Raw genomic sequence first — 24,873 nt, 5'->3', positions numbered from 1 at the left:
ATTTTAGTATCCAGGGAGAGAACATCACTGGAAGCTCCACCATTTTGCTCTAAGATAACCTTGTGTGAACTTCAACAACAATGATGGAACATCTTCTCCCCCGATTGGAGGATCAGAGGAGAGCACATCACCAGAAGCTCCGCCATGTTAGGTTCGCTGGCAGGTTATGTCTGCGGAGTCGCAGGCGAAGAGAGAACAAAGAAGTGAGAAGAGAGAAAAAAGAAGATAGGGGAACAAAAAGATGTGTGACACGGAAGCGGAGCTCTGAGACATGGAAGCGGAAGTGGTTTGAGAGAAGGTAGGGAGGCATTCATGGAGGATGAAAGAGAGGGTGAACGAAAATGAGAGTGTGACATAGTGAGAGTAAATTTGGGGGGTCAAACAACAAATTCCATTTTTTTTTATCTAAAATGCCCCCCTCAGATTTTTCGTCTCAAATGAACCGACACGATAGAGAATTCGTTATCCAAAAACGAACCAAAATATTTGTCCAAACTGTTTTAAATTTAAATAGTAACCTACAGTTTCCATAATCTAAGATTTTCAAATTATCATTTACCGGTGATATAAATTACACAGTATATATGCATTATACACTGTTTAAAAATGGACACAATCAACAACAAACCTTCTTTGGAGAAGAAAAGATATGTCAGAAAAGAACTTCAATCAGCAGAAATTCAACCTGTACAATAACAATGTGCCCTTGAATATTTCCTTTAGAAAGCTGTTGGAGTACAAAAGTAAATTGTATGTGGTAGTGCATTCATTAGAGTGCAGAGGTTATTATGATTTACGTAACTCAATTATTTAAAATAATGAATTGTACATCCTCAGCTGCCTTGAATATCTGATTCAGTTTGTCTCCTTTATGATTTTTACTCACCAGTGCTTTTACTGTTTCAAATAGGAAAATAAAAAACAGTGCTAACAATATTAGTACTTTTGCAAGTATTTACATTTTGTCCTATGTCCTCTAAACCAACTAACACCCCTATTTTTATTCTATATCCCTTGTTTCGAAAGTAAGAACAGTAAAACTGTGGCCTTCTACCTTTGCGATGAACTTATATAATGCCTAATTAGCCAGAGGTATTGTGTAGTAATGGCACACATTGCAGTGGAGGCCTGTACTAAACATTTACTTTTGTCCCCCTATGCTTGAAGAGTTGGGGAGAATCTATTGACACCAAGCTACCTTCCAAATTTCCCATGGGAATCAGAGGAGTGCTACCTAAAAGGCTTAGTTTGAAAGGGTGCAGAGAGAAGCACAAGTCCATGGGCACCTCCACTCCGCCCATTTCCCACTAGGTGTACATTACTTTATATTGTTGTTCTGGTTGTAGGTGATAAGTATGAGTATCTGCCAAACTATATGACCACCAGTATGCAGACACTTGACCATCACAGCTATATTAGCCTTATGGACATTCCGTTCCAAAACCATGTGTATTAATATGGAGGTATCCTCCATCCTTCTATGGTTATTATAGCCTCCTCCACTGTTCTAGGAAGACTTCTGGAGCATGTCTGTGGGAGGTCAGGTACTGATGTTGGAAGAGAGGACCTTGCTCCCTGACAATCTGCAGTCCAATTCATCCCAAAGGTGTTTAATGTGGTCAGGGCTCTGTGCAGGCCACCTGAGTTCCTTAACACCTAATGGACTTTGCTTTGTGCACAGTCACACAAGGAAATGATCTTCCCCAAACTGGTGCCACAAAGTTGGAAGACTATTGTATGAAGCATTTACATTACTTTTTTGCTGGAACTAAGTCGCCTAGCCTAAACTCTGAAAAGCAGTCCCAGGCTAATTTCCCTTATCTACCAAATCTTACAGTAAAAACTACGCATAGGTAGGCAGGTGTTTTCCTGGCATCTGCCAAACCCAGATTCATCCATCACTATGCCAGAGTCCAGTGGCAGTGTGCTTTACAGCACTTCAGCCAATGCTTGCTAGTGTGCATAGTGATCTTTTACTTATGTGCAGCTGCTTAACCATGGAAACTCATTTAATGAAGCTCTTGATGCCCAGTGCTTGTATTAATGTTGTAGTTTGTAACTCTGTAGTGAGTGATAGTACAGAGCACAGGAATGTGTATGGGCTACCACATCGTGGCTGAGCTGTTCTTACTTCTAGACACTTTCACTTCACAATAATAGCAATTACATAGGACCAGGGCCGTTCTAGCAGGTATAGTTTTACATGGCATTAATTATAATCTTATTTAAACTGTGGGCATCAAAATGAAAGAGAAAATGCAAAAATATATATATTTTTTTACTATATAAAATGAATTACAACTGTAATGTAACATCTAGTCAAGTATAATTTTATGTAAATTTGATACTGTTTTTTGAAACTCTTACCCTTGAGTATCGTTTCAGAGATGTATCAAACCCATGGCTGAAATGCCAATCTGTGATGGGCTGAAATATGCTCTTCATTGTTTCATCATTGAAAGCATCTATTGACAGTATGTTGAAATGTCTTAGAAGACGTGGAGTGATTGCATTTCTACACCCAGAAGGAGGTGTCATAGCAAGAACAATAGATGTATCCTCTATGTGCATCATACTGGTGTCTTTCCTGCACAAAATAAGTACATAAAAATATATATTTTAAATTGGCATATATTATAGAATATATTTAGGTGTGCACACACTATATAACACCTTTATTAACATTAGAATAATAACATTCGAACAATTAAATAATTTTAAAAAACAGCAGCAGGCAAATTTGTCTCTGTCTCTCTCAGTTGGGTCCATTCACAAAGCCAAGATGTCAATGGAAGTAGGGATTAACTTTATTGATGTACCAAGGGTGGGAGTGTATACCTTCTTCCTCTACCCTAGGTGCAGCAAGGCTAATCATTTTCCTTCAGGGAAGTTATGGAGTCTACTGCTGCCTCCTTCACCTACACTTTTTGCAGGGTAGCATGGAAGTCAAAAAGTAATATATCCCCATTTATCCCCATCTCTTGCCCAGTGGGATGAGGATGATAAAAGTAAAATAACTGATAATACATCCGATTAATAATAAATGTCACAGAAGTACTACTGTTCAAAATTTTGGGGTCACTTTTGTGTGTGTATATATATATTTACTCCCATTCAATGAGAATTTCAGTATATTTCCTGTTTTTTTTCTTTTAAAGTGGCTGGTCTTTCCTCTACTGCAGCTGTCTTCATGCTTTCTGCCTTTATTTTTGTCTTCAACAAGTGAAATACATACTCAACCGGGTTGAGATCAGGGGATTGACTCGGCCATTGCATATATATTAATTCTTTGCCTTAAAAAAACTCCTGAGTTGCTTTCACAGTATGTTTGGGGTCATTGTCCATCTGTAAATTGAAGTGTCATGCAATTAATTTCGCTGAATTAGGTTGAATCTGAGAACACAATACATTTCTATATACTTCAGAATTAATCCGGCTGCTTCTGTCACATCATTAATAAACACTAGTGACCCAGTGCCATTGGAAGCCATGCATGCCCATGCTATCACACTGCCTCTGCTGTGTATTACAGATAATGTAGTTGTAGTATGATTCAGATCATGAGCTGTTTCAAGCCTTCTCCATACTTTTGTCTTCCCATCATTGTGGTAAAGGTTAATCTTAGTTTCATCTGTCCAAAGAATGCTGTTCCAGAATTTGGCTGGATTTTTTAGATGTTTTTTGGCCTATTCTTGAGGTTTATGAATGGTTTGCACCTTGTGATGAACCCTCTGTTTTTGCTTTGTGAAGTCTCCTCTTTATGATAAACTTGACTACTGATTTGCCTATCTCCTGGAGAGTGTTCACCACTTGGCTGGATGTTGTGAAGGGGTTTTTCTTTACCATGGAAAAGATCCTAGGATCATCCAGCACTGTTGTCTTCTATGGATGTCCAGGTCGTGTTTGTGTTGCAGAGCTCAGCAGTGTGTTCTTCTTTTCTCAGAATGTACCAAGCTGTTGAGTTGGCCACTCCCCATGTTCCTGCTAACTACTTTTTTGTAGCCTAAGGGTGGCCTGTTTCACTTGCATTGAGCGTTCTTTTGACCCCATGTTGTGTGTTCACAGCAACAGCTTCCAAATGGGAATACCACACCTTGAATCAACTCCAGACATTTTACCTGCTTAATTAATGAAGAAATAACGAAGAAATAGCCCACACCTGTCTATGAAACAGCTTTTGAGTCAATTGTCAATTAATATTCATTATTTAACCGTAACTTGAATTAATTTTGGTAAGCAGCTAAAATAACAAAACTTGTGTCAGTGTCCAAAAATTACCATACCTAACTGTATGTATAGAAACAGCTATTTTTGCATATATAATATATAGAATATATAAAATAGGAAATTCTCTATGCGTAATTGGATGTGCATTCATTTCTTGGTTTGTCGTATGTACACAGCAGTCATTTGAGCAGCACCCTGTCCAGAGTGTGACAGAGATATTGGGGAACTTATCCAAAGTTTTTACTGGAGATATAAATAAATATAAATATATATATATATATATATATATATATATATATATATATCCATCACCTTTTACCCACCATAACTTATGTAATGGTATTTCTTAGCTAACCCAAGCCTCAACTATTAAGACAGTATCACAACCTCATGCTGACGAGTCCCATGAAGGACGAAACAGCTGTCCATGAGTGGTGATCTGGCTATTGTACCTTGTACCTTGTACAGCGGGCAATTACTTTCAAGGGATCCATGTATAAAGTGGATATAGAGGCAAAGGTGATAATTGTTAACCTTATTTGCATGCGCCTACCCAGAATCCCTTGTGGTTGTGGAAGCACCATGAGATTTCTGAGGGAAAAACAAGCCTTCTGGTTTGTCTGGTGTCTGTAGATGAGTGTTTAATAATACTTTTACTACCCCTTATATATATATATTCAAAGAAAAGGCATGGGATTATGTGTGCCTGTAAAATATGATGGTCTGCCACTAGCTGTGCAGAATAGGTTATATCCTAAATGAAATACAGCTTTCCTTTAAAATGTTCCTGCAAATATAAAATACCTTTGATGGACAATCCATAGAAGAGCAAACAGAAGCACACAACAAAGAATGTTTTTGACAAAACCTATTTCCAACCTAATCTTGGAGTGAAACTGGATCTTCTGACAATCACGGAAAAGGAAATTTTATATACTAAGCCAGCTGTACGTTTTATGTTCCTACAGCTCAGTAGGAGATCACACAAGCCTGAACAGCCCCAGAAATATAAAATGTATGTGCATAAAAAAAATACAGCAGGCCTTTTGGAGCAGGATGTTGTCTACCAAAATAATTTTATCATGCTAAATGTGTATTACACTTGCATATTACCATACAAAATTACTAAAGTGATAGATCCAAACATAATTTTGCAAGCTACGTTTTAGATTTATCGGTTAAACTCAATATGGGGCAATTAAAAAAAAACTGTAGGATGGCATTTGTTAAAAAAGAATACAGCAAAATTCGGGATTACAAGAAAAAATTTTTCATCTTGATATATAGGATTAACCTATATAGGAAATACAGGTATAGATTCATTTGGCAAAAGAGCATACATGGTTATAGTCATGTATTTGCCCTATTGATTGAATAGGTATACTCCTTCCAAGAACATCTTTAATAGTTTTATGGTACAGTTTTATGACAGTACAAAATATAATGTTGTGATGGCAGAATAATGATGGATTTTTGCCCTTTGTAATCTGTTTACTATATTTGTAACTATGACATTCAAGTCCTTTGTTATGTTAACAGAAGAGTAAATTACATTTGTAAATAATAAAAAATAATAATTCTGCTCCATTACAAGAAAAGGGTACTTGATTATGCAGACTGCTGTGCTTGAACATACTTATAGCCCATAAATTAGTTGCAATACTATTTGAAAGCCTGGGGTTCTTGATACCATTAAATAGTTATTTTTAGGCAGACTAAATGTTATTCACAGGCCACCATTTGGGCCATAGTGGCCTAAATGATCATAAAGCAGTAATAACATACATGATAACTTGTTACTTATCTTGTTGATATAAAGTAATGTTTACCATATATTTAAGCTACACAACCACCCTAGCCAGTTATTAAGTCATTTTCATACCGTGGTCACAAAGGAATATCATTTACCAATTCATGAAAGCAAGGAAGGTTGAGGAAGTCCAAAAGGTCCCATATTTTACCAGAGAATTTCTCATACTTCTTGTAATGTCAATTTATGCTGTGTGAGTCATTAAATAATAATAATTATAAATATCCTGTAGCACTTTAGAAGGGCATTAAAAAGGCTAAGCAAACCATTCTTAATCCCACATTAACCCAAAGTAATGTGAAATAAGACAACGTTTACTTGATAGACATAATCAACATGTTGTCTGGGCACTATTCAAGGTAAAACACCAAAGGGTTAATAAATAAAATAGCATAGCAAGTACCAACTATAAAAAGTTTTTTGTACATGTACATAAGAATATGATGAAGGATAGCTTCACTGTCTGCAACAGATTGATAAAGCTAAATAGCCTTCTGCTACTAGTTTAATGGTTTTTCATTTATTGGTGGAGAGAAAGGTAGACACTAGCTATAAAAAAAAAGTAATATAAATGTCAGCACATTATATTATATATCAGATGCCATTTTGTGTGATTGTTAGGGACTTATGCAGCATTCTATGGATATATTTAACAAATGTTGGTACCCACTTATATAGATCAATCAATTTATATTACTTTAATTTTTTTGATATACCACCAGCAAATTCCATAGCACTGTTACAATAGAGTCAGTAAAATAAACTAACACACAAACAACCACAAACTGGTACAAAAGAAGAAGAGGGCCCTGCTCTTGCAAGATTACAAACTAGTCAGTGGTTGAGAGGAGGTGAAACAGTATGAGAGGACTGCTTGGATGGGGATGAGTTAGTTGAGTCTGGATGATCTGTAGAGTTTGATGATAGTTCAGATAGCTTGATTAGGATGTTGGCTGAAAGTATTAGGAAGAAAGGCTGTACGCTTCTCGAATAAAGAAATTCCAGAGAAGGGCTATAGCACAGGTGAAATCCCGAATGCAGTAGCGTACCTAGCGGGGGGGCGGTCCGCCCCAGGTGCCGTTTGTCAGGGGGGTGCCACGGGCTAGGGTGACCACATGTACCGGATCCCCGGCAGCCTCGTCACTTTTTTTTTTTTTTTTACACGGAGGAGAGAGAGGGGCGCCTAGCAACCGCTCAGCACCCCTCAGTCTCCTTCCTGTGGCCTCTAACTCCGTCGCGGTGCCGGCATGTAATGCTGAGCTCCGAAATATAACTTATTTCGTACTCCCACCGCAGGACTTCTGGATGGTAAGTCCAAAACCTTTAACTACAAAGGGGGAGAGGGGGGGTAGATAGTGGGGAGGGAGGGGGTTAGATAGTGGGGAGGGAGGGGGGTAGATAGTGGGGAGGGAGGAGGGTAGATAGTGGGGAAGGAGGGGGGGTAGATAGTGGGGAAGGAGGGGGGGTAGATAGTGGGGAAGGAGGGGGGGTAGATAGTGGGGAGGGAGGGGGGTAGATAGTGGGGAGGGAGGGGGGATAGATAGTGAGGTGGAAGGGGGATAGATAGTGAGGAGGGAGGGTTATATAGTGAGGAGGGAGGGGGAGGGGGGTAGATAGTGAGGGGGGAGGGTAGATAGTGAGGGGGGAGGGTAGATAGTGAGGGGGGAGGGGGGGTAGATAGTGAGGGGGGAGGGGGGTAGATAGTGAGGGGGAGGGTAGATAGTGAGGGGGAGGGGGGGTAGATAGTGAGGGGGGAGGGGGGGTAGATAGTGAGGGGGGTAGATAGTGAGGGGGGAGGGAGGGGGGTAGATAGTGAGGGGGGAGGGAGGGGGGTAGATAGTGAGGAGGGAGGGAGGGGGGGTAGATAGTGAGGAGGGAGGGGGGGTAGATAGTGAGGAGGGAGGGGGATAGATAGTGAGGAGGGAGGGGGATAGATAGTGAGGAGGGAGGGGGGGTAGATAGTGAGGAGGGAGGGGGGGTAGATAGTGAGGAGGGAGGGAGGTAGATAGTGAGGAGGGTGGGAGGGGGTAGATAGTGAGGAGGGAGGGAGGTAGATAGTGAGGAGTAAGGGGGGTAGATAGTGAGGAGTAAGGGGGGAGAGGGGTAGATAGTGAGGAGGGAGGGGGGAGAGGGGTAGATAGTGAGGAGGGAGGGGGGTAGATAGTGAGGAGGGAGGGGGTATATAGTGAGGAGGGAGGGAGGGGAACAAGATAGTGATGAGGGGTATAATATCCCTTTTTAATGCTTAGGTATCCAAGCATGGCAAGTTTCCAGGCACAATAACGTGTTATGAAGTAACTGTGCCAATAAGGGTGCTAAACCCAATATAAGGAGCGCAAATATTTACGCTGTGGGGGGAACAAAAAAAAGCTTTAGAGTGTAGTACTAAGCCTTGGATATCAAGGCTTAGTACTATGCTCCGAACATGTATATAGTGAGGAGGGAGGGAGGGGGGTAGATAGTGAGGAGTGAGGGAGGGTAGATAGTGAGGAGGGAGGTAGGGGGGTAGATAGTGAGGCGGTAGGGGGGTAGATAGTGAGGAGGAAGGGAGGTAGATAGTGAGAAGAGAGGGGGTAGATAGTGAGAAGGGGTAGAAAAGGGGGAAAGGTAGATAGTGAGAATGTGTGGATGAATTGTCTGAATGAGGGAGATAATTAATGAGTTTGTGAGAATGCGTTAATGAATGTGTAAATTTGTGTGAATGAGAGAGAGAATAAATGATTGTGTGAATTAATTATGTGAATGAAAGTGTGAATAAGTGAGTGACTGTTAAAGTGTTTGTGTGTATGACCAAGATGACACAGGCAGGGTGTTTATGGGACAAAGATGGCACAGGCCAGGCTGTTTGGGGACAAAGTTGACTCATGCGTGGCTGTTTGGGGACAAAGATGGTAAATCCTATGCGTGTAATCTGGGTGCTGGTCAGGTTCTATGTGGGCAGTGTGGACGCCAGAGCTGGCTTTGGGTTGTACAACCTATCATCTATGTCTGTAGTTTTATCTCTTGTTATGTTTCCATACGTTATTATTGTATACCTGCAAATACAGGATTTGTATGTCTGATTCTATGCCTCCAGTGCTGAGTTCACATGTGAACAATAATAATAACAATATTTATATATATATATATATATATATATATATATATATATAATTGCTAACAGCAATCACACTCCTATCATGCCAAGTCAGCTAGTACATGCTGGAATATGGGTATGCCTGGGCATGATAGGAGTGTGATTGCTGTTAACAATCATATATATATATAATATAATATATTAATATTGTTATTGAATTTTTTTGTCCCATTTTGCTGTGTTACTTACTTTAAATAAAAGTGTGAGATTTTTTTTATGGTGGGGGTCATATTTGGTTTCGGACAGGTAAATGTTGGATTTTCGGTTTCAGTCCAGAATTTTCGTTTCGGTGCATCCCTAAGCCAGACAATGAAGTGGTAGGCCTACACCACATCAATGTTTGGGTTAGTATATAGTGATAGGACTTATGCTGCACTATTATCAGTGTCTGGCTCAATTTATAGTGATAGGGATTATGCTGTACCCCCATCAATATCTGCCTCAGTATATAGTGATAGGTGTAATGCTGTACCACCGTCAATGTCTGCCTCAGTCTATAGTGGTAGGTGTTATGCTGTACCACCGTCAATGTCTGCCTCAGTATATAATGATAACAGTAATGCTGTACCACCTTCAATGTCTGCGCCAGTATATAACGATAGAACCTATGCAGTTTTAAAGTGTTTGTGGGGGGGGGGCCACATACAGGATCCGCCCCAGGTGCCAAATACTCTAGGTATGCCCCTGCCCGAATACGGGAGTGGGAAGAGGAACAAAGAAGGTGGATAGGGGTGTATTTGGATAGGAGGGTAGAAATATAAGGGGGTGTGAAGTTGTTAAGGGCTCTGTAGCCAATTGAGTGATTTGTACAGTGGAGCAGCAGATGAGGAACAGTGAAAGAGAAAGATTAATCTAGCTGCACTGTTAAGGCCAATTGAAGTGGTGAAAGCCGGGAGAGGGGGAGACTACTTAGTAGGGAGTTGCAATAATCCAGATGGGATATCACAAGGGAGTGTATTAATATTTTGGTCATTTCTTGTGTGAGGAATGGGTGAATTAGGGAGATATTTTTCAGGTGAAGGCAGCAGGATTTGGTGAGGGACTGGATGTGAGGGATGAAGGGGAGGGTAGAGTCAAGTGTGACACCAAGGCAGCGAACTTGGTCAGTTGGTTGGCTGGTGGTGTTGTCAACAGTACCACAGTGTGCTTTTCTTAGACAAATCACTAAATAACTGTTCTTGCATAGAATGCAACAAAAAAGAGTCCAACATTGACTCTAGTAAATTGTATCTACACAAACTGTGTCTAGCATTTAAGTTATTTATTCAGAAATGGACAAATTTCTTATTGTGCATAAATGGAAAAATCCAAATGTTTCAGGAGAATTGTACAAACAATGTTGAGCTTAGGGATAGTCACCAAAACTTGATAAAGACCTCATCGTGAGGTCGAAACGTTGTTGTCCTTCTCCTTCAATAAATCTGCCTGATGGAACCCTTGAGTGCCTGGAGCCTTTTTCTATTTTGAGCTTAGGGATAGTGGCATCTATTGTGTAGTATTTCTCGGGCACACCTCAGGCGCCTGGCCCCACTCCACATGTAAGAAACACACACACATTCTCTAACACTACATAGTAACACTCACACAGTCACTCTAACACCATATACTAACACCTAGTTACACACACATACTCATGCCATATACTAACATACGTGCTCATGCTATTACCATATGCAATAAAAACTCCATAACAAGATTAATCTTGTTTTTTATCTGTACTAGAGGGCTTATGATCAATGGCGGCTGAAATTTACATTTGGCAATTTGGTAAGCTTTGTTGCTGGGAAAGTGCCACACTTTGTATATACGGAACACTAACACACTCTAATGGTAACACTACATGCTCACACACATGCCTAAATGCCATCCACCTACACACACTCACGGTAACACTACATGCTCACATAAACGCAAACATTGTATACTTACACAACGTGCTCACGCACACACTTACACCATACATTAATACACACACTCTAAAACCATACACACACCCACACACTCCCATTCTCTCTTTAGTTTTTCTCTTGTACTGAGACTGTATCATCCACTCTCACGTCCCATTGGGTGCCTTGCTAACCCGGGCGCCTGAGTGTCATGCACTCCCTGTCCCTGCTTAAGCCCACCCCTATGTACAAATGCAGATTACTGAGAATTGCAGTATTTTCAGTAACAAGAGTATAATTTAAGTAGATGCAATCATGTCTGTATTATCACTGAATTATCAAAAAATAGTTGTTATCATACCTTGAAGAGGTATTTCTCCAGGGCTATCCTCAATCCACGACCAGGGAAGAGGCATTTGGTCACGTCTACTCCCCACCTAGGTCCCAACCTCTCACACCTACTCCCCACCCCCTTGTTATAGCCACAAAACCAGTAGAAGGGGAGCTCTGAGTAGCCAACCCCGTGAAGGTTCCAGTTATGTTTTATTTCACTCTTGGAAAAATTAGCACTTGCAGCCATGCATGAAATATTTCTAGCTGACAGCTCTTGTAAAGTAAAAATATTCAACAAATCTCTCCTTCACCAATATGCAGGATACTTGAACTGTGCTTATTTCTAAATAATTTAATCAGCCAAGCAACAGCAAGAGACAAGGTCAAAAATGTCTAACCTATAGCAAATAAAGCAAATCAAGAAATCACATGCTTAATGTTAACATTGATTTCATACATTGCTAAATACTCAAAACATTGTGAAACCTTAAACACTGCTTTATAATAAAAAAACAAAAAACAAGCTGATGCTCATACTGGAAAGGATGCTCATTTCCCTGCCCCTATCTTATATCATCTGGGATGGAAGGTTATTTCATAGTTTTCAAGTAGGTGTGGCTAACCCCTGACCCCTTTCCCCCATTCTGTATGCTTTGGTATGGAAGCTTACAACTACCCCTCTAAGCCCTTATGTTGAGAAATGGGTGGTTAAACTTTACCACTTGTCCTCCTCATTCCTTAAGTGTGTTGTTGGAGAGGGGGGTGACTTAAAATAAATTAAAGACAAAACACCAACCTATTTGTATATTTGTAGACCAGGTAAGCATGTGAACCCTTAGGCTGATCAGTTCTTAGAGTCAGGAGTTGACAGATTAATGAAACAGGATTGGAAGTGTGTTTTAGAGCTACTATGACATACTATAAAAACACACAAACATTTTGAATTTGCTACTCTCAAGAAGCATCTTCTGATGTGAACCATGCCTTGCAAATTAGAGGTCAGAAGACCTACCATCAGGATTTGTGGATTTCCCTAACGCTGGAAAGGTTGTTTTGTAAATTTAGTTTTCTAAACGGAGACAATTTAGTACTGTGGCTACTGCCCTAGAAGTGGTCGCCCAGCCAAGATGATCAATGGGATAAAAAAGAACCCTCAAGTAACTGGCTTGAAGGTAATTGGCATGTCTGGGAAGAGAAGCAACACCCGAATTCTCTTAGAAGTAATGTTTAAAAAAGATCTACATTACTGAGAGGGTAGTAGATACATGGAACAGTGTGTTTGGGTATCAGTGTGGCAGAGCCTGTCCTGGTGTGTGTGTTTGGGTGTCGGTATGGCAGAGCCTGTCCTGGTGTATGTCTGGGTGTCAGTGTGGCAGAGCCTGTATGGTATGTGTGTCTGGGTGTCAGTGTGGCAGAGCCTGTCCTGGTGTGTGTGTGTGTTCGGGTGTCAGTGTGGCAGAGCCTGTACTGGAGTGTGTGTTGGGTGTTGGTGTACCAGAGCCTGTCCTGGTGTGTGTGTTTGGGTGTTGGTGTACCAGAGCCTGTCCTGGAATGTGTGTTGGTGTGGCAGAGCCTTTCCTGGTGTGTGTGTGTTTGGGTGTTGGTGTACCAGAGCCTGTCCTGGTGTGTGTTTGGGTGTTGGTGTACCAGAGCCTGTCCTGGTGTGTGTGTTTGGGTGTTGGTGTGGCAGAGCTTGTCCTAGTGTGTGTATCTGGGTTTCAGTGGGACAGAGCCTGTCCTGGTGTGTGTGTCTGGGTGTCATCGGGGCAGAGCCTGTCCTGGTGTGTGTCTGGGTGTTGGTGTGGCAGAGCCTGTCCTGGTGTGTGTGTGTTTGGGTGTCGGTGTGGCAGAGCCTGTCCTGGTGTGTGTTTGGGTGTCGGTGTGGCAGAGCCTGTCCTGGTGTGCGTGTTTGGGTTTCGGTGTGGCAGAGCCTGTCCTGGTGTGTGTGTTTGATTATCTGTTTCCTGGCACTTAATTTACAGTAGGAACTATTTCATTCTTACTTATCCAGAGATAAAACGCCCTCCTGAATTTGTAGTGACTTTAGGGGACAAAACTTCCAAGGCCCAGGAATCATTTAGTGGAAAAGTTAAGGTATTCTGTTATTTACTCTATAATATTTATTTCAAAGTCGCATTAAATTGTGGCTTCAGGCTTCCCATGTCCAATAACAAAAGTATTATTTCATAGCACATTAAGTTTGACAATATATATACTGTATATGTATGTGTGTGTGTATATATATATATATATATATATACACACACACATATACATATATAGACCGTATATATGTTTTTTTCAGTGGTATGATTCGATAGTGGAAATTATTAATGCCCCCCAGTTTTGACTGTGGTATCTAATGTGCCCCCCCCTATATATTGTTTCTAGAGTTGCGACTGATTTAGAATTTTTGCTTATTAAAAAATAATTGTTAGTTCAGCTAGCAACATTATTTAAGGAGAGGTAAGTCAAGTTCTAGCTCTCCACATTGCAACTTCTATTATGTTTACTTTTCCTGTGGAAAGCCACATGCAAGTATGTGGATAAACAAAAGGTTGGAACTTCTGGAGGAAGTTAGGCTACGAGAAGCTGGTAGAGCACACGCCAGTTTACCTTCTAAAGCCAACACTTATAATAGTAGTCTCTCCTGTAGAATGCTTAATTGACCAATTCTGCTAGAAGGAAATAAAGGTCAATTATGTTAAAAGAAAACTGGTTTCTAATTAAAGGCACTATGATATTTGCCACATATTTTGCTCCAGTTGCTGAGATAATTTTGGGAGCCTTCACATAAGGAGCTAAGAAAATGTCCCATTGCCCATAGTCCCTGCCTAATGTGGTGAGGGGGTTGGGTTTTTTTTTTAAAATTATTTAAAAAAAAACTTTGGAGAAACAGCTATTTATGTGATTTCATATCAATGTTTAGTGACATCCTTTGCATTAGGCATATGATAAAATGTTAATAAGTTATGCAGGTTTGCTGTGTAGTGTGAATTATGTTTGTAAAATATCTACTATCAGTATGCTTTACCTATAAAGGGAAGGTTCATAGGTGTGAATAAACTTTAAATTAGAATCCTCATATTATTGTGTTACAATCAATGGATTGAAAAAATGCCACAGGTGTACACTAGATGAACAGATGGAAAAATGTGTTTTTGTCGGGTGCTCATTAGTATTGATAGTTTCTTGGCCATAATGCTTTTGTCCCAGTGTGCACTCATACATCTGCTACATATTCATAGCCTAATATGTGCTGTGAGAAACATTCATAGTTTATAAAATGGTGTTGATAACATTTAGGCAGTAAGCAAAACTGAGAATGTGTAGGTATAACATAACAAATTTTAACTCTTAACACAATAGTATGTCATGTTAGACAACTAAATTTTTTTGGTGCCAACATAGAGCAAAGATCATAAACAGCCTTATAAAATAAGTACAAGAGGTAACATTTTCAGGGGACACTTTTTTTGTCGTAAAAAAAAGTAAATGTTACCACGCCAGCACCAGGAGCACACAGCCCAATTGTTATTCAACCTGAATAACCTACGAAGGGTTGAGTATTAAGATAGAAGACCAGGGACTTTGATGATCCAAATAGTGTGGAGGCTCATATAGAGGCAAAAACTATAGGAACTTTAGTATACTACTACTGTAAATACTACTATAGGAACTGAGTATACATAGCAAAGCACTTGCTGGCAGACTGGGTGACTGTATAGAGGAGAAGCCACAGGTACATGCTCAGGACAGGTAGTAAGTCAATACCGGACACACTAAGCAGGGTCTAATATTTGGTGCTAATATTCTTATCACTCTAGGATAGACCAGAGGAATTACCATGACATAAAAAGGCTCCAAAGCATGTCCTGGACATTCAACCCTGCTTGAAGCACCTTGTGACTTTGTCTTCTTCATATTTCAGATGGAAAAATGATAGTCTAATTGTACCTTATTTTAACAATATTGGTGAAATTGTTTAAATCTAGCGACACTGGAAGGTTTTAAAGCCAAATGGCCTTTACAAGGTCATGCCATAGCATCTCTCGGATTCAATCAGGACTTGGACTAGGCATCTTCAAAACCTTAATTTTCTTTCTTTTGAGCCATTCAAAGGTGGACATAACCCAACTGCGCCTGAGCGTTAGGTCACAAACTGATAGCTGCACATTCTCCTCCAGGGTTTTCTGGTACAGAGCAAAATTCACGGTTCCATCAATCATGCCAAGTCACCCAGGCCCTAAAGTAGCAATACAATTGTAGATAATGGCTCTCACTGTGGTTTACTGGAGTCTGAGACTCTTAGAAATGGTTTTGTAACCTTTTCCAGACTGATAGATGTCAATTACTTTTTTGTCATCTGTTCTTGAATTTCTTTAGATTATCATGTATGGCATCATGTGCTGCTTTTTGAGACCTTTTAGCCTATGTCACTTTGCCGGACAGGTTGTATTTAATTGATGTTTAGATTCATCAGGACTGGTAGTAATCATGCCTGGGTATGTCTAGTGAAAATGAACCCAATGATCAATTAAATTTGGTTACCTGATTTTGTAACTAAGGGGGCAATCACTTTTTCACATAGTACCAGGTATGTTAAGTAGCTTTTTCCTTCTGTACATGAAATCATCATTTTAAAACTGCATTTTGTATTTATTTAGCTTACTTTTGTCTACTACTAAAAAAATTTTAGGATCTGAAACATCTAAGTCAAAAATAGATGAAATTGGGAAAAAAAACATTTTCACAGCACTGTATATATATGTATGTCCATATACACAAATAAATAGTATCTGGAAAGTCCACTGACCATTTAAAAGTTCCAAAAAATGTTGTGTACAGTATTTTGTGTGTTGGCTCACAAACTTGGTGAAAGTGTTTCAATGACTGCACCTCTATCCGAAACCAGAGCTAGTTGCGCAAACAAAGCAGCTGATTACTTCTAAAGCTTTCACACAATTTGAGGGCCATTGACAAAATAATTCTGACTTCTTCAAAATGCCAAAGATATTATAAAAGAACAGTGTCACTTATTTGTGGTCTATAAATTCCACTTTTTACTTGTGAAAACAATACATGAGTTTAAAGATAATGCCCTAAGTGTATTTAAAAAATCCCCCAAATTCTACATGAAAAAACTTTTTAGAGTACTGTGCTGAATATAATATGAAAATGAGCGAATAATACTCTATCTGGTAAGAAGTGTGAATATCTTATTCTTTGTAATATTCTTGTAACACAAAATGTTTTCCAGTTGGGTCTGAGCAGATGAGAAATTATAGACTAATACAACAATTTAATGCTTCACAGAAACAGTGTATATCATTACTCCTCTGTAGCCAAGCACACTAATTAATATTTATTGCACCTGTCAAACCAGTAGCCATGGTCAATCCATTGCCTCAGCAGTTCAATGGGAGGCTGGGATCCATATTTCTCCTTGGCAGGCATGTTTAGGTCATCAACAAAGACAAAGGCTCTTTTCCCCGGTGGAGCTCCGTACACCCTCTTCTTTCGTCTGCAAAATTAAACCATTAATTTTGTTCATGTTAATTTCCAGGTAACATTTAACAGAAAACAAGAAAAAAATGCAAAACCCTTCAAGTGTATCCTAAGTGACATCATTGTTAGCAACAACAAGATTAGTAACAATCCATGACCTCTGGTTCTATCAGAAGTGCTGTAAAAGGTCATCTAACATTGTGCGTATGGAATTTAATCAAAGGTGGCAGGGCATTCTAAGGTAAATAAGCTTCCTAAACTCTTCTTGCTAGAACCTTTGTTTAACATTGACAAGAAATGTGAGTATAAAGCAGTGGGATTAATCAAACTGTAAGAAATGCAACCAACTTCATCTTATCTGACAACACAGAAAGCTTTTAATTTGTAAGCTCCAGATATTGTTGTTTTCTGGCAAGTCGATCTGGGGTTTTAACCGGTTAAGATGATGAAATTATACATTTAAATGTACACTTGAAAACAATACACATATATACCAAACCCAAATTACTAAATGCTATTTTATTGCTGTGTCTAATAAAAAAATATTATCTTAACTGAAATATGTAAACTCCTGTATTAAGCATTTTTTGCTGAAACAATCTACATTTGAATAAGTTCTGGCATTTGTTTCGATATATATATATATATATATATATATATATATATATATACATATTAAAAAGAATTAATAAAATTAGTAAACAATTAAAATCAGACAACAATTTAACAAACTAAACACAAAATACCGTAATAAAAAAACAATATGCCTCACATGATCTACTCATCAAAGTATAAAGATAGCCATAACACAATGCAGTATTTCAGCAACATGATGAGAGTTGTTTAGTAGTTGAAGAGTTAAGGCTTATCACAAATGACAATATTGAATTGGGTGGAACGGGCGATGTACCTGGGAAACCGGGAAAAAGTACTGATGTGATCAGACGAACAGTGGGGAGGTAGTGCTAACCAGCATGTGGGATCGGATACGCTTGTGAGTTCTGACCAGGGTGACTTGGGAGACACATTTTCTTTGTTCAGATTCTCTCACTGTTTTATAACATAATCTTTTCTTTTTGTCCATGCCCTGGTCTTAGATTCAGGATAGCCTTATGCTTACCCCATGCATGTTCAAAGTTCCTTGCAATATTAACCTATTGAAGTTATTTCGCTTATATCACCCTCAATGTGAATAAATACTTTATTATTTCATGTCTAAGGCTCTGATTTTAGACAATCATTCCCACTTCTCCTCTGAAACTTTCCACTAGTATTTTTTATTACATAATTTATATCATACCATGCTATTAATAACTTATACACTACTGTGCAACAGTTTTAAGCAGGTGTGAAAAAATGCTGTAAAGTAAGAATGCGTTCAAAAAACATGTTAACGGTTTATTTATTTTTTTACCATTTAACAAAATGCAAAGTGAGTGAACAGAAGAAAATTCTAAATTAAATCAATATTTGGTGTGGCCACACTTTGCCTTCAAAAGAGCATCAATTCTAATAACACTTGCATACATTTTTTAAGGAACTCTGCAGGTAGGTTGTTCTAAACATCTTGGAGAACTAACCACAGTTCGTCTGTGCATTTTGGCAGCCTCAGTTGCTTCTCTCTTTTCATGTTATCCCAGACAGACTCAATGATGTTGAGATCAGGGCTCTGTGGGGGCCATACCATCACATTCAGAATACCTTGTTCTTCTTTACACTGAATATAGTTTCTAGCGTCTTTGTCTTTATGTTTAGGGTCATTGTCATGTTGTAGAATAAATTTGGGACCAATCAAATACCATATCAATTCAGAAAAGTACAGGCAGATACTTATCCGTCATGCAATGCTATCATGGAGGCATCTGATTGGCCCCAAAATGTATTCTGCAACACCAAGCATACAGCCAAAGTCATTAAGAGCTATCTTCAGGCTTAAGAAGAACAGGAATGAGTCCTGGAATTGATGGTATGGCCCTAGCTAAACCCTGGTCTCAATGTCGAGTCTGTCTGGGATTACATGAAGGGAGAGAAGCAACTAAGGCTTAGTAAATACACAGAAGATATGTGGTTAGTTCTCCAAAATGTTTGGAATAACCCACCTGCCAAGTTCCTTAAAAAACTCTGCTGTCAAAACAAAATAGCATCGATTCTTCTAGGTACATTTGCAGAATGTGTGGTCACACAAAATATTGATTTGAATTCGATTTTTCTTCTGTTCACTCACTTTTCATTTTGTTAAATGATAAAAATAAACTATTAACATGTCTATTTGTGAAAGCATTCTTACGTTATAGTATTTTTTCAGACTTGCCACAAACTTTTGCCGAGCACCATATATCTGTTTCTCTCATTTAACCTATCACTTGTCTTTCCTTCACACTATTCATATTGAAATGCTTCATTTGTAGAACAAGAAGTCCTTCAAAATTGGAATTGGGAGGCCACGGTACATAATTGCTGATTTAAAACCATATTAATTAATTTACATTGACTCTTTTAGCATTCATCTAGATGCAGGTCTTACGTGCATTTTTTAACAGTTTTATAGTCAGATTTTGTTTTAACCCCTTCAATCCCCTATGGACTTACCGGGACGTCCAAAAAACGCCTATTAAGGAACCCCTATGGACGTACCGGTACGTCCAGCCCTTCATGCAGTGTCCTTTGACAGCCTGGACTGCCCACTGACAGCAGAAGCCGGCATCTGCTGCATGAAAGCCGGAAAGCTGTTACATTTCAAACTGCCGATCGCGCATTCCCTTCCGGGTTGCGTCACTGCTGAGGGATATCCTGTCCTCCGATGAGGCACAGACGCTGCGATCTCTATGCACGTCTGTGAGGACCTGCATAGAGATCACAGTGTGATCGGTGCAGGGGGATTGCGGGGAGGGGAGTGAGAAACCATGTCTCTCACTCCCCCTCCTTTCCTGAAACAGTGAAGGAAAAAAAACCCTGTTAATTCATTTAAAAAATAATAATAAAAAAATCATTAAAATAATAATATAAATAATAATAAAAAAATAATAATGTGAGCTGTGATGTCATTGTGACATCACTGGCATGTTCAGGAGGTCCCTAAGAGGACCTCTAACCGTTTTTGTGAAAAAAATAAAAAATAAATAAAATGTAAAAATTTTTAAAAAATATATAAAAAAGATAATAAAAAAAAAATTAAAAAACCTTACATCCCATTGCCCTAGCATAACATCTAGCCAGTATAACCCTCCTGCCCCCGTTCACAACCCCCAAACCCATTAAGCCATAGGCATAAAAATTATACAAAAAATTTACACCTTATAGTATGCTCCCTGGTGCTGGGAAAGTATGGAAAATCTATTTCAATTAGGTAATTCTGAAATCAGGACACCTGAATTGATAAACTTGGAGGGGATTTTCCATCGCTTTACCTAATTTTGTGAGGATTCAGAGGGAAAATGTAAAAAAAAAAAAGGGTTTTTTTTCTAATTTTCGCTAGTTTTTACTAAATTTCTCATTCTAAATTTCCAGCTAATCATCCAACTATGGTATCAAAAGAAAGCTCTATCTCTCCTTGAAAAAACAATATATAGTTTACCAAAAAACCCTGGGATTGAAGGGGTTAAATTACTTTTGTTTAAAAAGTCATATTTTCTGAAATAAATGTTAATAAAATATACTTCTTATCTCTTTTTTCAGGTCAACCATAGGATATGGAAGAAGCAGCAGTGTCTTGGATACCACACAATTACTATTGGAAAGAGACCTTTAAATAAAGAAAGTACAGAAAAAAGTAATTACTTGAAACAGCATCGGGAAATTAGATAAACCACCCAGGAAATGCAAGTAAAGTTCAAATAACAATTAACAACTAGCAACCTGTTTATTAAAAGGCCCCAGGTCAATAAGCATATCTCTAAAGGACAATTTGCGAATGTGAGAGCTTGGAGATTCATCGAGAACTAGCATGCTGCTGCTGTTATTAGAATTGGGAGTTTTATAATGTTAACAAATGCAGGTTTTTTCCCCCCTAAACCACCATATTTAATAAAGATGGCACAACTTCCATAATTTAATTTATTGACCATGACTATGGATCCAAATGGCATGGAGGTTCTCCATGTGAAGGCTATATACTGTATGTATGAAAAGCTAGTGAAACGTTATGAGGCTTTTTCATTATAAGCCACTGCATAATACTACCCCTTTTCAGTAAATTAACCTTTACTGTATACCCTCAACCATTATACTTAGTCATGTGCACTAAATCATTAATATATTTCACATTATAGTTTTAAATGGCTACACATAATTTCATCCCTTTTGATACTCCCATTGTATTTTAACCCCTTAAGGACAATGGGCAGTCCCTAAACCTATTGAAAACAATGCATTTTGTCATTAAGGGGTTAATTAGTAAAATCATTTCAGCAAGGGTTTGATTTAAATAGCTCAAATATGAAGATTTTCCGGAAGAGACCAAAAAAAACAAGATGTTGAGAAACAAAGTTGAAGTCAGTGACACCACACGTTTTAGGGGTCAGGTTTAAGCTGATAGGATATGCCTCCTTGTGCTCCCCTCCAGTTCAGGAAATTAACATCATCGTGGGGGCATGATTTCTAACCTTGCTCCATGTTACAAAATCCCTAGTTTCAGCTCTGTAACAGAGCTCAGTTTAATCTGTCTGAATTACAAGGAAATGCATTTTTTTTTATTACTTGTATCACACAATTTAACAAAAACATCTCTGAAACAATGCAGTGAAACTAATAAATCATAAACCAGCACTTATATACTACTTTTATTGTAGCATATCTCCTATTAGCGCTTACAATAATACTATAATAATTCACAGTCAGTCTAGTTGTTACGGATGCTTCTCTGTTATAAATGTCCTTTGGAATGCACAGTTCCTCTGAAAATGTAGAACTATGCATATTAATGGAGATTAAAATATGAATGTGTACTAAATAATTAGTGAGACAATTATTTTGTCACCAAGCCCGCATCAGTGATAATTTAGAAGGAAGCAAATATATCCTGTAATTTTTAACATTTATTTTCCGTGGGGCATTTAATGAGAGTATTATAACAACAATAAAAAAAAGTGTTATTCAAGGCAAGACAATCAGCTCTAATTCTCCTTTATTAATTTGTCATCTAAATTTATCAGAATGGGAAATAACAAAAGTTTTCTTCTCTCTCCTCAGCGGCATAGTTATATTCTGTCTGCGATGCTTCTTTCTGCCATAGTTGTGCTGGCTTAAATGCCATATGTCACTTACAGGGAGTGCAGGCTGACAGAATTTGGTCATAAGGGAATATGAAAAAATTTAGCTGTTGTCATTCTGCCACATTCAACAAACTCTACAGTGAAAAGAAAAACCCTCAAGATATGAAAAGAGAATGTGTCGGGTAAACATACAATGCCTGTCTAATCCTCTGTTTGGTTATGATTTGCACTCACTTTTAATATAAGAAAACAGAAGCTTGTAGATCACAAAGACAACCAAAGTAAACTAGTTTTGCCTTGGACATGTTACGTGATTGTTCCTGGGTAAATTTATTTATATCCTTTTAATCCAACAGAAATGTGATACTGTTAATTATATTACACTTAAACATATACAAAAGTTTTAAACTTTTAAAAGTTTGTCTTTAATTAGAGTTAAGTAAATACATGTCTGGCTACACAGAGCATGTATGGCTCATAGTTACATTTTTTTTGAAAACATTTTCAAAAATTTTCTAAAAAAAAATAAATAACACTGATACTGTTTTATTACATACAAATATGTTTACATTGAAACCAAGTTTGTTGTACACAGTACATTTCAATGTTTCTGTATTCGTTGAAGGCACCCTCCAGCTATCATATGCACTTTGATGATGCATTTCTGTTATGTCACATGTCAGCTATTCTCCTTGCATGTTATATAATTACCCCCCGTCAAGACCAGCGCTGGCTATGTGAACATTGCAGGAGGGGGTGTCTAAGAGAACCTCTGTGTACATCCATGAAAAGCACTCTTCCGCTTTCCTGCTACTGGTGAGAATTGTCAGATCATGGAAGAAAGTGTTTTTATATTTATATTAGAAAACCACTTTAATATGCCGTTTTCTTTAGTGGGACTTTTAAGAACAGTAAACTGTCCCTTTAAGATTCTTCAAGGTCTCATTGTGGTCAATAGTTCTTCCAGCACTCAATTTGCCATTAGCTGAAAATTCTACAGCTAAGCAATTCACATTATCAGGGGTCTTTAAGTGATTTACCTCTGTGAATATGCTAATAAAAAGTCAGTATTACTATGTATTATTCTGTTGGAATGTACTCAATCATTTCACTTTATTGTGGTCTGGGTCTAGCAATTTTGCAGCAGCATAGGAGCTCACCATTTGGTATGGCTCTGAGATCATATCTGGATGACAAGTTTTAGGGTGTAGGCTGAAGTTGAAGTTGTCACGGAGCTGGCTAGTCCGACCGACTACCTCCGCTGTCTTGTGCTCCCTTAGCCTGGGACAACACACACTTTCCCCGGTTTCCCAGTCACTAGCCGAGACTCAGTGTAGGGTATAACATTCAGAACTCTTTATTGTGCACAGGCACAGGTATATATATCCATATAAACACATCAACACACAGAATGAGACGTCTGAGTAACATAACCGCCCCCTTTAGCTGGGGGATTCAGGTCTCCTAGGAACAATAGGGGAGATAACGGGATTAGCCTCTGATATCTTCCACCGATAGTCAGGCAGGAGCCCTGGCTGGGCACCCTGTGGAGATAATCCTGTCTGGTACACATAGTGGGGCAGGAGTCTATTCTAGCTGCCCAGCAGTTCCAAAAGTAAAACCTGTATGTCCTGGTACTGGGCCTGGCGGTGTGGGGGTAAACATAGAAACTGGGTTCCAGGGGAACGGGTGGTTGGGCTGTATAATATCCACAGCGGTGTGCCTGAAGGGACGAGTCCGTCACAATGCTCCCCCTTGTGGAACACCTCGACCTACCCAGCGCGACCCCAATCGGGTCCGCTTGGGATGGTTCGAAGCCCTGGCACCCATCGCCTCCCAAACACAATCACCCCGTTAGCTCCGTTTGTCTGGACAGCCCATCCGCATTCCCGTTGAGCCTCCCTGGACGGTACTGAATGGTGAAGTTGAAGGGCTGTAGAGCTAGGCTCCACCGTAATAACCGGCCATTGTCCCCGGCTACCCTGTTCAGCCATACTAAGGGGTTATGATCCGTAAGGACGGTGAAGGATCGTCCATACAAATAAGGTTGAAACTTGCGGAGAGCCCAAACCAAAGCCAGGCATTCTTTTTCAATGGCGGCGTAGCTCACCTCCCGGGAAAGTAGTTTGCGGCTGATGTATGCCACTGGGTGTTCGTCGCCATCGTCTCCGACCTGGTTTAGTACTGCTCCCAACCCGAACGTAGAAGCGTCTGTATGGACGACAAAGCGTTTGGATGCGTCTGGTGCAGCTAGTACAGGAGCTTGCACTAAAGCCTGTTTGAGTTGTTTGAACGCCGCCTCGCACTCCGGAGACCACAGGACTTGTCGGGGCAAATTCTTTTTGGTCAGGTCAGTCAAGGGTTTCGCAATAGTGCTATAGTTGGGGACAAACTTACGATAATAACCCGCAGTCCCTAGGAACGCTAGGACCTGTGTTTTAGTACGGGGTACTGGCCAGTTGGCAACAGCCTCTACTTTAGCGGGCTCTGGTCTCTGTCTCCCACACCCCACCCGGTGTCCTAGATATTGGACTTCAGACAGACCAATGTGGCACTTGTCTGGCTTAATTGTCAGCCCTGCATCGCGGATTCTGTCTAACACTGTCCGTAGATGCTGGAGATGTTCCCCCCAGGTGGCACTATGGATGGCTATGTCATCTAGATAGGCGCAGGCATACTCCTGCAACCCATCCAGCAGTCGGTCTATCATCCGCTGGAAGGTAGCCGGTGCATTCTTCATCCCAAACGGCATGACTTTGAACT

At 39.4% G+C, this 24,873-nt stretch overlaps 1 protein-coding gene across 1 annotated transcript in view; it reads right to left on the bottom strand.

The window, feature by feature from the left end:
* The window catches only part of LOC149299757 (dynein axonemal heavy chain 3-like), a 498,381-nt gene that overhangs the window by 162,954 nt on the left and 310,554 nt on the right, over nucleotides 1–24,873 (bottom strand). The window contains exons 44-45 of the mRNA XM_089486039.1: nucleotides 16,767–16,916; nucleotides 2,368–2,587 (exon numbers count right to left, since the gene is read on the bottom strand). Of these exons, the coding sequence (XP_089342165.1) occupies nucleotides 2,368–2,587; nucleotides 16,767–16,916 (370 nt within the window). The remainder of the gene's footprint in view (nucleotides 1–2,367; nucleotides 2,588–16,766; nucleotides 16,917–24,873) is intronic.

Source organism: Sceloporus occidentalis, unplaced genomic scaffold (assembly GCF_023333645.1).
Source record: "Sceloporus occidentalis isolate IW3139 unplaced genomic scaffold, rSceOcc1.0.p SCAF_28, whole genome shotgun sequence".
Classification (NCBI taxonomy): domain Eukaryota; kingdom Metazoa; phylum Chordata; class Lepidosauria; order Squamata; family Phrynosomatidae; genus Sceloporus; species Sceloporus occidentalis.
This window is presented reverse-complemented; position numbering and strand designations above follow the sequence as displayed.